This window comes from Sciurus vulgaris (assembly GCF_902686455.1).
Source record: "Sciurus vulgaris genome assembly, chromosome: 1".
Classification (NCBI taxonomy): Eukaryota; Metazoa; Chordata; class Mammalia; order Rodentia; family Sciuridae; genus Sciurus; species Sciurus vulgaris.
The window spans coordinates 11,571,665-11,588,371 of NC_136461.1; the positions used below are offsets into that span (position 1 = coordinate 11,571,665).

General features: G+C 56.0%; 1 protein-coding gene across 1 annotated transcript in view; it reads right to left on the reverse strand.

Annotated features, from left to right (window-relative positions):
• Window positions 1-16,707, reverse strand: part of PADI2 (peptidyl arginine deiminase 2) — a 43,982-nt gene that overhangs the window by 15,775 nt on the left and 11,500 nt on the right. Inside the window, 8 exon segments of the mRNA XM_079118174.1 lie at window positions 2,985-3,032; window positions 3,035-3,109; window positions 3,478-3,579; window positions 3,582-3,594; window positions 7,449-7,513; window positions 13,199-13,271; window positions 14,297-14,349; window positions 14,352-14,479. Coding sequence (XP_078974300.1) covers window positions 2,985-3,032; window positions 3,035-3,109; window positions 3,478-3,579; window positions 3,582-3,594; window positions 7,449-7,513; window positions 13,199-13,271; window positions 14,297-14,349; window positions 14,352-14,479 — 557 coding nt within the window.

Consider the following 16,707-nt stretch of genomic DNA (forward strand, 5'->3'; position numbering starts at 1 on the left):
TGGGAACAACCCGGCCATTGTCCCTAGGAGCCTGTCCCCCGTTCCCCGTGCACGGTGCAGATCTCCCCACCCTGGCATGGCTGGCTCTCCCTGCAGGCACCAACAATGCCTCTCATCTGAGCAGCCCTCGCACCTTGGGCTGGCCCCCCGGCCACCCTGACCTCTCCTCGGCCACAGGCATTGGCCCAGCTGGCCACCACGTGGTATGGTTTGGCGTGACCCTGCCAGTCACTTTGGAATGATGCCACCCCCAGGCAACTCCTTGAGAGGGTGACAACTGTTGTTTTGCCAGGGCCCATGGAGTTTCCTGAGTTGAGGGACTTGCAGTGCTAAAAGGGAAGTCCTAGGAAAATGGGGACAAATCAGTCACAGTGTCCCTGTAGGAAGAGGTGCGGCCCCCAATTCTTGGGGTTTGGGCAGAACCTGAGTCACTAATCTTCCTAGGAGCACTGAAGACTTCAGCTCAACCCAATCACTACAAAAAAAAAAAAAAAAAAAAAAAAAATCATAATATTTCCAAGAAAAGCACAGCTGCTGTTTACAGAGAGCCTTCTGTAGCCATTTCCTGCAGAGGGTCTGACTTGTTCCTCATTCTATCCCCCTGCCATTTGGGGCAGCAGGGGCTCCCCTGCAGAGGAGGACCCCGGGGTGCAGCTGTGAACAGATCTCCCTGGCCCCGCAGTTCCCTCCCAGGACCCCTTGAGCCCAGCTCCTTGCTCTTCAGGAGAATGGGACATACTCGGCCAGGTCCCAGGTGACCACGTGACCTCTGTGTAACACACACATTCTCAACCACAGGCACATTCAGATATTCTCTTTTCTTTTGCCGTACTGGGATTTGAACGGGGGCGTGCTTTACCACTGAGCTAGATCCCCAGCCTGTTTTTATTTTTGATTTGGGACAGGGTCTTACTCAATCGCCTAGTCTGGTCTTGAACTTGCTGTCCTCCTGCCTCGGCCCCTCCAGTTTTATGGGTGTGCACCCCCACGCCCGGCTTGGGTGCAGATTTTGACAAAATCCAGAAAAGGTTCCCGTGGAAGAAAAAGGAAACGGGGCCCTGGATGAGCTATTTCTCTTCCTCTCGGCTCAAAGTATTCATCTGGAGGCCACGTTTTATGGGCATCTGACGGGGAGGGTGGCCACTGTCTCAGTTAGTGGCCCTCCCTGGGGATGGGCAGCCCAGATGGCACAGTCTCCGGGAACATTGTCCTCTTTTTTCTTGCCTGCTCAGGACCCATCTCGGATGGCAAGCGAGGGGGAGGGAGGCGAATGTGGAGCCAGACCTGAGTCCAGTCCGTCCCCCTCGGCAAGGGCAGAGACCTCGAGGCCATTCCCAGACATTGCCTGTCTCGGCCGCAGGTCTTCGTCAAGGCCAAGACTGCAGTGCTGCCCGTACCCCTCCTGCCGTGGCAACTCTGGCCTGGACCACGTAAACATCAACATCTCCGGCCCCCTGGGGCAGTGGAGCCAGCCTGACTCCAGGGACATTCCAACCTGCTGGAGGTCACTGCCCAGGGCCCAGCGTGGATCAGAAGGGGGCTGGCATGGGGTGGCCAGTGTCTACTGGCGTCCTGGCTAAATCACTCCCAGAGGGGAGCCCCCTCCCCAGGGTAACAGCCTTTCTAATGATCCCGTTAGACTTAGCCCCAGGGCTAGCCCAAGGTCCAGTCCCCTAGCCAGCTCCCAAGCCATGGTCAACTGCAAAGCTGTTTTGTTGTGAGGCTTATAAATACATAAATCAGACCTTGACTGTCCCTTGCTTAAGCCCTCTAATGGCTTCCCACTGCACTCAGAACAAAACCCAAGCCCTGTTGCACGCCCTGGCCCTGGTCCCTGGCCCAGCTTGCCCAACTTGAATCCCTGCACCCCCAGCCTGGTTTTCTGCTCCTCCCAGGCTCAGAATGGCCCCCTTCTCGGAGCTCTGCAGAGCCGGCCCCTCTCAGAGGGCTGTGGCCTCCTCGCTGTTCATTTGAGCCTCAGCTCAAACACCGCCTCCCCAGACCACCCAGCCAGCGGGGCCTGTGCCCCGCCACGCTCTGGGACTCCGTCTATTTCATTTCTTCCAACCGTGCTATTTATTATGTCCCCCTGGCTAGGCGGGCAGCTTTCCAAGGGCAGGGTGTGACTGTCGTGTTTATTGCAGGGATCTCGGCTCTGAGACAGGCGCTGGCACCGAGGTGACTCAACGCATGTTCATAGAAAGTGAGACAGTGCAGGCGGCTCCAAGGACTGGCTCCAGGGCAGAGCACGTCCCTGCACAGCAGAGGCCCAGGACACTCTGTCGCCATTGAGAAGAACAAGGGGTCAATTCCTGGAGGGTGCCCACAGCATCTTTAGGGGGGCTTTACAAGTTGGAGATGGCTGGATGCAGTGAACACTGCACAGTTCACCAGCAGTATGGCCCCCAGTGACTCAGGAGGCTGAGGCAGGAGGATCACAAGTTCAAGGCCAGCCTCAGCAACTTAGTGAGACCCTGTCTCAAAATAAAAAAATAAAAAGGGCTGGGGGGGCTGGGGAGGTAGCTCAGTTGGTAGAGTGCCTGCCTCACAAGCACAAGGCCCTGGGTTCAATCCCCAGCACCTAAAAAAAAAAAAAAAAAAAAAAGGGCTGGGGATGTGGCTCAGTGGTTAAGCACCCCTGGGTTCAATAACCAGTAGCAAAAGAAGAAAGGCGGAGATGCCAGATTCCACCTGAAGGGGGCACCCGCCTTGCCTCAGGCATCTTGAAGGTGACAGAACTCCAGAGAAGGGAGACCTTAAAAGCCCTGTCTCCCCTGGCCATCAGGAAGAAGGACATAGACCCAGGTCACCACAGCCTCCTGTGGGGGGACAGGTGTATGTCAGGGGAGCCTCCCAAGTCCATGGACAATAGTGCTTCCGGGCCCCAAGTACTGAGGCCAGGTGTATGCTCTGTCACCTGCACCTGCAGGGGCCACGGGTGTGTGGGGGGGGTGGCCTCAGAGGGCGGGGCCGGGCTCACTCACTCTCCACGTAGAACACGCCCACTTTATCCGAGTCCGACACGGAGATGTGAGGACTATTTCGTATCCAGCTGGCAGGCGGTCGGGACCCTTGGTCCGCAGGATCATCTGGGACATGTCCTTAAGGTCTGAGGGGCAGAGGCACAGGAGGTTAGTGTGAGGAGACCAGCTGCAGAAGGGCCGGCTCACCACGGCTGTGCATCCTGGGAACCACGGAAAGGAGAGGAAGACGCTGGTCGCCACCTCAGCACCAGAGGTGACCTCCCATGAACCATTTGGGGATTTCCTGTCGGTCCTTTTCCCACCCCTGTGTGTAATTTTTAAAAACATGGTTCCAGGTGAACTGTATTACTGTTTTGTCTTTTGCTTTAGGCACAAGTGGACATTTGGGTCCTTCATCCCCGGGAGGCCAGGTCCAGCCCTCCGGCCCGCGGCTCTGCCCCGGATGGTCGTGAGGGCTTCCCTGCCTCCCTGCCCCAGGGTGGCCTGCCGGCACCTTCCTTGCTGTAGACCTTCTCGTCGTTGCTGTCCTCCTTGGGCAGCCAGGGTGTGTCTCGGTCACAGTTCACCAGCAGTATGGCCCCCTGGCCTTCGGGGCCCAGGTCCAGGATGCCTGGAAGCAAGCGATAGGGAGGCAGGTCAGCCTCCTCTTCTCTATCCCAGTGCAGGACCCTGAGGGACACCTGAGAGAAGCCCAGGGCGTGGCTAAGAGCAGCCCCCACCTAGAGGGGGGGTCAGCTGCCACCTGGAAAAGGTGGATTCCAAGTCTGATGCCCTGAGAGGACCCACGTGCGCATCCAAGACATGTGGGACAGGTGGCTGTGCCTGGTGGCGAGGAGCCGGGGAGGCCAGAGCAATGAGCAGACGTTCTGAGGAGGGGGCCTGAGGGCTCCAGCCCAGGGTGCTTCACCCTCTTTTCCTCGGTACTGCGATTGAACCCAGGGACACGCTACCACTGACCTACATCCCTGGACCTTTTGTATCAGTTAGGACAGGGTCTCACTAAGTTGCCCAGGCCAGTCTGGAACTCGTGATACTCCCGCCCTAGCTTGCTGAGGTGCTGGGGTCACAGGCCTACGCCTCCTCGCCTGGCTTCTTCCTGCTGCTCATTTTCCACGCTCCAGCCAGAGGACTACAAGGAAAGCTGACCCATCAGGGCACTTTCCTATGTTCAGCCCTCCCTGTGGACACAGGGTTAAGCTGGTTTCCTGCTGTGGCCTGGTGAGGCCCAGGGGACCTGCCTGCCCCTCCAGCCCCTCGCCCACCTCGTCCCCCCTCACTCTGTTCTACCCCACTGGCTGCCCTTCTGCTCCCCAAGTGCCCAGCTCCTGGCCTCTGCCCGCCTGGTCCTCTGCCTGGACCCACGCCCTCTTTCCCTCCTTTTTGACAGTCAGCTCTATTCACCCTTCTAGTCTCAGCACAGCTGGCACTTCTTCCAGGAAGCCTGGCTGGTCCCCAGACCAGAGCAGCTTCCCTGGATTTACATATTAATGGCTATGGAGAGTGAGAAATTGAAAAATGAAGGCCGGGCATTGAGGATTTCATCTCCCAAGACAAATGTTTTCCAGATGCTGGTTGCAGGCATCCTCAAGTCTCTAGGAGGCGATCATCTCCTCCAAGGTCAATCCTCTTCAGCCATGCCACAGACCCTTGTCCCCAAAGCTCCAAATTCCTGAGTATCCAAGGGAACTGATATGCTCCCTAGACCACCCCTCAAAATGACCCGTATAAACCAGTCCGTGCTCAATTCGGTGGCTCATTTTCCCCAAGGAAAGTGGGTTCATGGGCAGCCATCTCATCCCTGCACCCCCCCAATAAACAGCTGAGGTGACCCGTGAGGTTTGCGTCCTGCCTGGTCCTTTTTGTGCTAACACACATACCCCGCACACGGCCTTTGGCATGCACTAGGATGGTTGTTATGACCCAGTTGTGTACGTCGTTCTTGATGGGACGCAGGTCTTCCCTGGGTTTCTCTTGTTCTTTGAGCATTCCCTGAGTCTGACCCAGTCCTGGAACATAAAAGATGCTCGACCAACGTTTATGGGATTGAGGCCAGTATGAAGGACAGGTAGTTAGTGTAGAAATAGGGAATCGGTCCATTCGAGGAAATGAAGCCATGAAGCCATCTGCCTCTGGAAGTTGGAGCTGCCCCTGGAAGAATGGAATGTCAAGGCTCTCCGGAGCCCATTGATCACCAAATTACCTGCCTTTATCAAGGACTGCAAGCAAGGAGCTGCTAATTGGTGCCCCCTGGGCCCTTACCTGCCTGAATCACCTTGGCCCTCCCCTTGCCCATGGCTTCTCACTTAATGCAAAACCAGGCCTAGTCACGCAGGCAGGAAGGAGAGCGAGATAAGGGGGGAGGGAACTGGAGAAGCAAAAGAGAATTTAAACCTATAAAAAGATGTAGGGTGCCATTGGGACTTTAGAACATCAGCCATGGCCCCTTCTTCCTGCCGGGAGAAGTCTGTATTATACCTTTAAATAGAACCTGCTTACTATGCTTGCCTTGGCTGCTTCTCTAGTGTTCAACATTAGAAGGAGCAGAACTCGTCACCGGTCAACGGCGGTATCAGGATGAGCAAAGAAAAGGTAGAAACTTCGCTGACCCAGGAGTAGAATGCTGGCCCGGTTTAGGCCCAAGGGATTGTGTGACCTTTGCCAAGACTGCTCAGCCCCCGGGGAGAGGCTGAGGGCGTCTTTCTCCCTGGTGTTGCTGAGCCTCAGCCCTGTGTGGAGCTTGCCGTCAAGGGCTCGGCTGCAGATACAGAATGCTCGTGCAGAGCCGACCTGGGCTGAGGAGCCCAGCCAAGAACAAGGAAGAAGGGGCTCCCACAGGCCAGAGCTCCCTGCCCGATCTGCAGAGCGCCTGGGGAGAGAGGCTAGGCCCAGACTTCTCACTGGCTACCTCTATTTTCAGTATTGGGAATTGAACTCAGGGCCATTCTACCACTGAGCCACATCCCCACCCCTTTTAATTTTCTTATTTTGAGACGGCATCTCACTAGGTTGCTGCGGCTGGCCTTGAACTTGTAATCCTCCTGCCTAGGCCTCCCAAGAAGCGGGGATTACAGGTGTGTGCCGGCTTAATTTTACTTTTTAAAGTACTCATCCAGCTATGGGTGTCCTTCAGTGGCAGAGCAGGGGCTTAGCCTGAGTTTAATCCCCTGAAAGAATAAGTATTATCGATTTCATCTATTAGATTAAACCAGACTTCCGTGGTTTGGAATAAAAGTCCCATGTGGCTGGCTGGGCAGGTGGTGCATGCCCATAGTCACAATTGAAGGATGTGGACAATAGCAACCCCCAGGGAGAAAGGAGGCAAGTAACAGTGGGCTCTGGCCTTTCACAAGCCACACCCCTCTGCCCAACCGGCACTTCCTACTAGGATTCAAGTCCTCACTAAACCCTATAAAAATCAAGCCCCTGTTGTGACCAGTTGCCATTTTCTCGCCTGAAATGTGCCCGTGGCTGCTTAACTCCACCGCTTATTAAAAGGCGTGGTTGAGCCGTCCCGGAAGGTCCTGTTTTTTGCTATTTTTGCTTTCCACCAATGACTTGGGAGGATTGCAGGTTTGAGTCCACCCGGGCAACTGAACAAGACCCTTTCTCAACATAAAAATAAATAAAATAAAATGACTGGGGGGTGTGGCTCAGTGGTGAGCATCCCTGGGTTCAATCCCACTACCCCTGCCTCCGAAAAAGTCAGATTGCGCCCACGGCAAAAGTCTAAAGGATAAAGGAGACATCAGATGAAAACTAGTTAAAAGCAACTCCTAGCCGTACCCATGGAAAACCAAAGGAGCTTAAAGACGGGGCTGAGGATGAAGCACAAAACGGAATCAGGGCAAGAACACCTTGCTGTCGGCCAAGTTCAAACACGGGCCCACCAAGCACGCCACACGTTTCCCAGGAATCGCGAGGACAGAAAGAGGCACACGCTCACCCGTGAACATGGTCCTCCGTGGGAAGCAGAAGGGGAATGGAGGAAGCAGGAGGCAAGAAAGTAAGCCAGCCACTGGCGGACAAACGGAGACGGGACGCGTGAGTAGAAGCAGGCGCCCCTTGGACAGAGCGTGATCAGTGCCGCCCTAGGATCGCGAGGGCCTCACCTGCCCCTCGATTTTAAAATAACGAATGGGCCGAAGAACAGCAGATGCCCCGTGTGTGCTGTTTCAAGGCACGTTATTCTCTCCCATGGCTCCGTGAACTGGCCGGGGAACCAGGCTTCGGGAAGGAGGCTGCTCTGCAGCGGATCCTATGGGGAACCTGGGCTCTGCTGTGGGCTGGGCTGTCCCTGGTGCCTGTGTGTCTGGGAGCCTGTCGTCTGTCTCCTGCTCTGCGGGGAGTCGGGCGCCTGGTGGGAGTCTTGTGGCGGCCTGCAGGGTCTGGTCTGGGGCTCTGCCCTCGAGCTGCCCCAGGTCGGGCCTTGTCGGGCCTTGTCGACCCTGACGGTCGGCTAGGTACCTTCTTTGGGTTTGTTCTTTCTCCACCCTCGCCATCCCGGTCGGCATCCACATCCAGGGAGATCTCTGGGGAGGAGAGACATGGTGAGTTGCTGAGTCCACCAGGCAGGGTGGCACAGACATGAGGGAGACCTGTGGGACCAGGGCGCCACTCTCCCAGGGCGCTCGGGCGCTGGAGATGGGGGGCCTTGCCGAGCTCCAATCTTCTCTGAAGCCCTTGGCTAATGTCCACACCACCAGGGAACCTCAGCAGACACTGTGGACCGGGCAGCTTACAGCCTCGGGGTGCTGCAGGTCAGGGGCCCTGTCTTTCCCAGTCCTCTGGGTGTGTATCTGTGTGTGCGCTGTGCATCTGTACACACGTCCTCCTCTCCAAGAACTCCCAGAAGTCTAGATCTCACCTCCAAGGATGGAGGTTTTTCCTCTGGGTGAGGGAACCATGTCTTCAAGCCCCCCTTGATCTGAGGGTGCCTGTGATCGGGGCTCCTGCTAGATGACCAGGACAGGGTCCCTGCTTCACCCATCTCTTGGGGGAAGGAACTTAGCTTCCCTGGACCTGCCATGGACACAGGCTTTGTGGAGACTGTGGGGGCAGTGAGAAGGTTTAGCATTAGACAGTGTTGGTTTAGACCCCTGGTTCTGCTTATGAGCTGTGTGACTTTGGCAGAATTAGACAACCTCTCTGAGCTCCAATTTCCTCACTTATAAAGGGAGCCCTTTCCTGTGACAGTGGTTGCACTAATTGCAATGGCAGGCAGGCTACTGTCATTTGAGCCAGATAATTGCTGTGGGGACTTTCCTGTGCATGGTAAGGGTCGGGAAGCAGCCTGCCTTCTACTGCTAGATGCCAACAACTTCCCTAAGTGTGGCAGTCAAAAATGCCTGCAGTGTTGTCCATGGTGTGGGTGCTGCTGGGGCGGCTTCGAGGGCCGTCACCCAGGAAGAGCGGTGCTGCTTCCACAGTGGCCCGAGGGGGCCTGGGCACGCCGCGCCTGACTGGTCGGAGGGCTGGGGGACGGACGCACTCCTGGTCAGTCCCCGGGCAGGCACGCCCTCCTCCCTGGGTGGGGGTGTGAGGAGGGTCCTGGCGTGGGAGGAGCGCAGATGTCCTTGGTGCTCAGCCCAACTGGGCCCATGGATCACACCTAGTCCTCACTGTGCCCACGCCTCCTGACCCTGAACGTGGTGGTCCCTGGGGTAGAACAGGCGAGAAGGTGGGGCAGGGAGGTCCCTGGAAGAGGCTGCCGTGTCCTGCCTCCTGGGAGTCTGCGGGAGCTGCTTTCTCCACTCCGCCACCGTGGACGAGTGCAGGGCACTGGGCACCGGGCCAGGCGCTGGCGACTGGGCACAGATTCGCTCTGAGGGAGCCTCCGGTCCCGGGAGGGAAGTGTCACTGGACCACTTCACAGGAGAGCAAGGCCAAGAAGCTGGCTGACAATCCTGGAGGCTAGTGCCGATAAGGAGCCAGGGGGCAGAGGGCAGGGGGCGCCAGCTGCTCCTGAAGAGGCTGGGGCTCAGTGGTGGGAAGGGGGCTGCTCCTGGCCTCCTGCCCCAGCCACGCTCCTCTCTCCACCCCAGCTGCACACTCTTCCGCGGCACGCTGTCCTCCGGGTCACTCCTGGGGAGGTGTCCCCCACCCTACTTCCTCACAGAGGAGGAAACCGAGGCCCCCAGCACGGACGGGACCCCTGAAGATCCCAGAGTCAGAGCCAGGTTCTCTCCCAGGCCTCTGCCTCCAGATCTCTATTCTGTGCTGTTCTGTTCTCAGCCACTGATCTAGGCGGACCTCTGACTGACCGCCGGCTGACCCAGGCTGTTTCCGAAAGCCAAGTCCACCTTCAAAGACCCAACTCACTGCCCCTGAAGGTCACGGCCAGGGAAAGAGGCACGTCCCCCACCCCGGCATCCCTGTGGCCTTTGTCTCCAAGGGCAAGGTAAAATGGAAGCCCTTTGCGATGTCCATCGGCTCGTAGGAGAGGGATTCTGAGGTGTTTATGTTGCTTTATTGCAGTCTGAATTTCTTAACTTTTAAAATTCTATCAATTTAGTCAGGCACAGTGGTGCCCGCCTGTGATCCCAGCAACTTGGGAGGACTGAGGCAGGAGGATTACAAGTCTGAGTCCAGCCTCAGCGACTTAGTAAGGCCCTCAGCAACGCAGCGAGACCCTGTCTCAAAACAAACCAAAAAGGGAGGAGGCCTGGGCTGGGCTCAGTGGCGGAGCGCTAGCCTGCCACCGTGAGGCACTGGGTTTGATCCTCAGCACCACGTAAAAATAACCAAAAAAATAAGGCATTGTGTCCGCCCGCGACTGAAAAACAAGAGGAAGTGAGGATGCGGCTCCGTGCCTGGATTCGATCCTCCTGCACCAAAAAACAAAAACAAAACAAACAAAAAACAAAAAACAAACAAACAAAAACCTTCCAATGTAATATTTGTACCATGTGCAAACAAACAAACAAAAACCCAAAACTGTACTAAATAGTTTCTGAGGAAAAACATCAGTTTCCTGCCTAGTTTCCTTTTCTCATCTTCCCAGTACAAAATAAAATGCTTCTTGCTATTTCTTGCTTTATTAAATTGAGACAGCTTTGCTGCCTTCCTGTTATGAAATTCAGGCCTTTCATAATTGGGCCCTTATCACCTCCTCCCACCCCCACTGGGCTTTGGGATTTCTCTCGGGACCCGCGCCCTGATCCTACGGCCAACTGCAGTGGCCCTCTCTGCCCTCCGCCCTCCCCGAGGTCCCCCACGTCGCAAGCCATCCCCTGGGTCTGCTCCCCTGCCGGGCTCCCCAGGTCCGATTCGACCCAGTCCAGAGGGCCGAAGCCTGCGGGGACAGCCAACCGGGCTGGCGTGACCTGCCCCGATCGCCGCCCTCCTGGGATGGCTCTGCCTTCCCCAGCGGGAGGAGGGCGAGGACACCTGTTTTGGGGACTCTGGGCTCCAGACATTTCCCAGAGGCTCGGGCTCCTACCTCAGCTCCTCTGAATAGCTCCATGGGGTCAGGTGGCGCCTGGGTGTGGGGCAGATTAACGGGAAATGTCACTAGGATTGGGTTCAAGGCAGTCTGCCCTGAGAATCAAGACACGAGGCCTCAGCCGTGTTTTGGCCGCCTGCTGGACAGTGGCGGGTGCTGGCCTTCGTGCCTAGGGACCACTTGGGATACAGGGGGAGCGAGGACTCCCTCCCCCGCAGCCAAGAGGGCCCTGGTCAGGGGGCCTGATGGGCACCTGGGATGGTGGCTACCAGTTCCCGGCCTGCCAGGACCTGGCAGGAGCCCCTGCCCCACACCCCTCCCCTCCAGCTTTCCCCCAATAGGAAGTCTTTGCAAATCAGCTCAGAGAGAGTCGTGAGGTCCTCAGGGGTTAATTTCCACTCTACAGCTTGGAAAAAGTGAAGCCCAGAGGAGCTGGGCTACTCGTCAAGGTCACACAGCAAGTCCTTGCAGGACTGGGATGAACTCGGGCCTGATTTGGCCAAGGGCACCATGTATTTGTCTTCAGGGCAAAGACTGCGGGACAGTGAGTTTCATCTTTACCCAGGCAGAGTCAGTGTGGCCACCGAGGGAGGGGGCTCAGAGGGCACCAGCTGAGCACCTGCTCTGGGCCTTGGCAAGGGCCCTTCGCATGGGCCACTCACTCCGTGAAGCACTCCCTGGAAGCACTGCGCAAGAACAGCCCGCACATGCCGTCTGGCACAGGAGGAAACTGAGGCTTGGGATGGCGATGGAGCTGGCCTGAGGGGCAGTGTGGTCCGGGGTGGGCCTGCCTCCCAGGCATTGGCCCGATGGATTGCTTGGGATGTGGGGCTCAAGGCTCCTGGGTAGAGGCCGAGGGCGAGAAGGCCCGGGCGGGGAGCAGATGGATGGGCGCCTCCGCGGGAAGCCAGTCCGGTGTCCAGAGACTTCATGGTGGATCAGGAAGCCCGCGTTCAGAGGGGCAGGTTTTCACGAAGCCGATCTTCACAATGCGGCCTTTTCTTCTGAGAGGACATCTGCCCACCTGTCAGGTGTTGTCAGTGGGAGCCGATGGCCAATTGTCATATTTTGTCCCTATTTTTTTGGTCATGCATCAAAGTTGTCAAGTTTCTCAAATTTCTTAGGGGCACAAAGGGGGCCATTTTACTGACCCATGGAACCTAGGAATCTGGAAGATACGGCAGTTAAATACCCAAATGTCGGGGGAGCACAGAGGCTCAGAGCCTTGGCGTGGCTGGCGTGGGCAGCTGAGTGCCCTCTGGGCAGGTCCCCTGAGAACCAGCTTGTCTCTGGTGAAGACAGCCGCGTCCTGCCTCCTTGGCGCTGGCTGCCTCCCGTTTGCCCGCGTTGGCGGACGTCTTAACGGCACAGGCAGCCCCAGGATCACCTTCATCTGCCAGGTCTCTGGCCCCTGCCTTTCCTGCCGTTGTCCTCAGGTGTCCCTGTCTCTGTGGGATTCGGTTTCCTGGGGACAGTCATCCGAGACGGCCTGGGGGCTGTGCATGCAGGGTGTGCTCACGTGCCAGGCTCAGCACACCAGGGAGTCTTTAGTTTCATCTCCCAAGGCCCCCTGAGGTCATCCCGAGCGAAGTCCCCATGCCCGGGCTGGGCACCCCTCAGATGCAGAAAGAGGGACAGTCTGACCAGCAACCAAGCCCACTCCGGAGTCGGCTGAGGAGCGGGAAGGCGCTGCCGCTGAGCCTGTTTCTGTGGCTGAGGGCACAGAGGAGGCTGGCGGGGGTGCAGGGGAGATTCCACAACCCCCAAGGATGTGACATAACCCAGGTGACTTAAGTCACACCAGTCACTTTCTAGGTGTAGATCTGTAGCCCCCGGCAACCTCTTGTTAGTTTTTCCTTTCCAGAGCCTTGATTTTCTCATCTGTAAAACAGGGACAAGAAACATGCCTGTCCCTGCAACCGTAAGGCTAGACGGAAGGGCCGTGTGCAGCTCGGGGTGGAGCAGCGCACCTGCCCAACATGCACAAGATTGTGGATTTGATCCCCAGGCCCGCGAAAAGGAAGAGAGGAGAGAGAATCGATCACAATCACGGCGCTAAAATATCTAGTCCGCTCGGAGCCCGACTGGCCCCAGAGCTCCCGCTTCTAAAGGCACCCGCACAGTCCTAGGCTTCGGCGTCGGTGTGCGCAGGCGGGAGCCTTCGCTACTGTTTTATAACACACCCAGCACATAGCTGGCTGCCCTCCCTGGCGTGTGGGCCTGGCACCCAGGGCAGGGCAGTGTAGTGCACTGAAAAGAACCTGGGGTGGGGGAGTCATCCTGATCCCAGAATCGACCTACCACCTGGTTGCTGTGTGACTTTGAATGAGTTTTCAACCTCTCTGGGCCTCAGCATCCCGTGCATCAAATGAAGGACTTGGACTAGGTGAGCTGAGGACCCAAGGCTGTAGCTCTGTGCCCCAGGACTGGGTTTGCAGAGGACAAGGACAGTGGGGAGCTCTTTTCCAGGCTGCAGGAGAGAGCCAGGGGCGGGAGGGACCTTCCTTTCTCCTGTGTAGCCACAGAGCCTAGGAAGAGGCCCGACGCTGGGTGAGTCCCTGGCAGACCAGGGCACGCCTCCTCCTGCAGGCGCCCCTGGTGGCAGGGCAGCAGGGGAGGGCAGGTGCCGCGCCCTCCCAGCTCTGCATTATTCAGAGGAGGCTGCAGCTGCCAGGGCTGATAAGAGCGCGATGCGGCGGGGCAGGGCAGGGGGGGCAGGGCAGCGGGCAGGCCCTGGGGGCAGCAGCCCGAGACCCCAGCCCCGCTGACTCACCGATGGCCGTGAGGAAGAGCCCAGCCTGGTCGATGGGGGCGTTGCCCTCCTCATCGTAGTAGTTGACGGTGACCTTGAAGGGAGGGGCACGGGGTAGTAGAGAGGAGGACAGAGACCACAGGTCACAAGCGAGAAAGCTGGAGGTACCGCCCGCCCTCTCCCAGCACCCTCCTCCAGGAGGCGCTCCGGGGTTGTTCAGCCGCCTCTCCCAGGTGACTGCACTAGACCGGGACTCTGCTCAGAGTGCAGCCAGGATGCCACCTGCCCACCTGTACACCCTGCTACCTGCGGGGTCCCCACATCCATGTTGTGCCTGCAGCTCCCACTAAGCTCCTGGGGGGAGGGACAGGCCTGAGACGGCCATCACGGCATCTGGTAAAGCTGGAAATGGGGGAATCCAGAGAGCAGACTCCCCGAGCGCTCAGCACCCCGTTTCACGGGCTGAGATCCAGGGGCTGTGCTGTCGCTTCTCCCTGAGGTTCTGTGGTTCTGAGCGTCGGAGAGGCCTGTCACCCAGCAGCCCACGCTCCACCCTCTGTGGCAACGTCGTTCCAGGGTCTAACAGGGTGCTGCCCCATACAACGGCCACCAGCTGCATGGCTGCCAAGCACTGGAATGTGACGTGTGAACTCAGGTGCGCTGTGGGTGCAGGTTTGTTGTGGAAAAGAATATGTCATCTTGTTGATTTTTTATATTCATGACCTGTCAAGAGACTTTTGTGGGGGGGACTGGGAATTGAACTCAGGGGCACTCGACCTCTGAGCCACACCCCAGCCCTATGTTACATTCTACTTAGAGACAGGGTCTCACTGAGTTGCTTAGCGCCTCGCTTTCGCTGAGGCTGGCTTTGAACTTGCGATCCTCCTGCCTCAGCTCCTGAAGCGCTGGGATCACAGGTGTGCGCCACCACGCCCGGCTTCGAAGTGATATTTTGGCATGTGGGCTTAAGCAAAGTCTATTCTGAACATGTTCACTCCTTCTTTCTGCCTTTTGGATGTGGCCTCCGGGCCGGCAAGGACGCGGGTGGCTGGCATTCTGTGACTCTGGGATGGACTCGTCCAGCCTGCCTGCCCGCCTGCCTGCCCGCCCTGCGCATACCTTGTCGTTGCTGGCCTCGGTGCTGGCCTTGCTCATGGTGAGCCGCAGTGTGGGCTGGGCGAGAGGGCCCAGCGCTGCTTGCCGTTGGTGGCCACCTCCTCAGCCTCCCCGTCACGGACCACCTCCACCCACACGTCCTCCGAGTGCTTCAGGCTGAAAGTTTGGGCCCCGGCTGGGGCCGCACTGTAGGGAGAGAGGACAGAGGGTCAGGGGGCGCCTGGGGCAGGTGCGACGGGGCTTCGGGAGCAGACTCCTGGAGGGTAGGGCTGCCAGGTCTCTCCCTGGTCTGGCCTGGGGACTCAGAGGACCCAGTCACAGGGCAGTTACTCAGTCATAAGGGGAGCCTGCTAATATTCAGATTAGCAGGTAGGGGCCTGGAGACCTGGACTTTTTTTTTTTTTTTTTGTACAGGGATTGAACCCAGGGGTGCTTAACCACTGAGCTACATCCCAACCCTTTCCATTTTTTATCTTTTTGAATTTTTTTGGATTCATTGTACACAGATGGGACAACAGCTTTTCATTTCTCTGGTTGTACATGAAGTAGTAGAGTCACAGCGTTTGTGTGATCATACATGTACATAGAGTAATGATGTTTGTCTCATTCCACCATCTTTCCTTCCCCCTGCCCCTCCACCCCTCATTTCCCTCTACACAATCTAATTTTCCTCCATTCTTTCCTTACACTCCCGCCCCTCCATTATATATAAGCATTTATAGAGAAAACATTTGGTCTTTGGTTTGTTGGGATTGGCTTATTTCACTTAGCATGATATTCTCCAACTCCATCCATTTAACTGCAAATGCCAAAATTTTATTCTTCTTTATGACTGAGTAATATTCCATTGTGTATATCTATCACAGTTTATCTATTCATCTATTGAGGGGCATCTAGGTTGGTTCAGTAAGGAATCTGGCTTCCCCCACCACCTGTCAATCTGCGTTTGCCTGCCTCTCATGTTACAGGAATTTTCGGCTTACGTTGCTCTAATCTTCCTGCCTCCCATTATGTTCTAATATGTCATTGGTCCATCAGTCAGTCTGTAAGAATTCTCCTCTGCGATTGGTTCCTCTCAGCCCGCAAAATTCCTATGTCTGAGAGAAACTTTGCGCCATGTTTCTCTTTTCTTTCTTCCCCTTCCCCTGTGCAGACGTGAATCATCTGCGCAAAATAAAGGTTCCTTGTGTGAGACCTGTATCTGTGGACGTTTCTGGGAGCTAGTGACGAACCATAACTGTGCCTTTAACGCCTAACAGGTTCCACAATCTAGCTATTGTGAATTGAGCTGTTATAAACACTGATGTGGCTGCGTCACTGGAGTGTGCTGATTTTAAGTCCTTTGGGTATAGGCCAAGGAGTGGGATAGCTGGGTCAAATTGGTGGGTCCATTCCAAGTTTTCTAAGGACTCTCCACACTGCTTTCCAGAGTGGCTGTACCGATTTGCAGTCCCACCAACAATGTCTGAGTGTGCCTTTTCCCCACATCCTCGCCAACACCTATTGTTGCTCGTGTTCTTGATCATTGCCATTCTTATTGGGGTTAGAAAAAAATCTTAGGGTGGTTTTGATTCGCATTTCTCTATTACTAGAGATGTTGAATATTTTTTCATATATCTGTTGATCATTTGTGGAACTTCTGTGAAGTGTGAAGTCCATGAACGCCATCTGCCTCTGGAAGTCTGGAAAATGAACACTGCCCCTGGAGAATGGACTTTTTACATCTCACCTGCAGAACCAGCCCCAGTCACTTAGGCAGGAAGGAGAGAACTGGAGAGCAAAAGATTTTCTTATAAAAACAGAAACGGGGGAATGTAATGTATAAAGCTGCTCCCCCGCCCGTCAGGTGTGGTCATTTTCCCCGCCTCCCAACCACTTGTCAATCTGTGAACATCCTAGCTAGCTATTGGTTGGTTCATCAGTCAGCTTGCAAGTGTCCTCCGATATCGGTCCCGTTAGCCCGGCGGGATTCAACTGCTTTAATGTAGCTACCCCACCATCTTTCTCATTTTTCTCTCTCCTACTCACTTTCTCTCTCCTGCTTTCACACTTTCTTGCGCACGCCCTTTCTCTTTCCCTTTCTTTCCCTCTCATTTTCTCTCTTACCCTGCAGGGAGATACTGTTTGCTTAATAAACTCCCTAATGTGATTTCCCGTGTCCGCCGTGGTTTTCGTGGGATTCCTTACAAAGTGTCTGTTCAGCTCCTTAGCCCATTTATTGATAGGGTTATTTGTATTTCCGGTGTTGAGTTTTTTGAGTCCTTTATAAATTCTGGAGATTAGTGCTCTATCTGAAGTGTGTGTGGTAAAGATTTTCTCCCACTCTGTAGGCTCTCTCTTCACGTCGTTGATTATTTCTGTTGCTGAGAAAAAGCCTTTGAGTTTGAATCCATCCCATTTATTGATTCTTAATT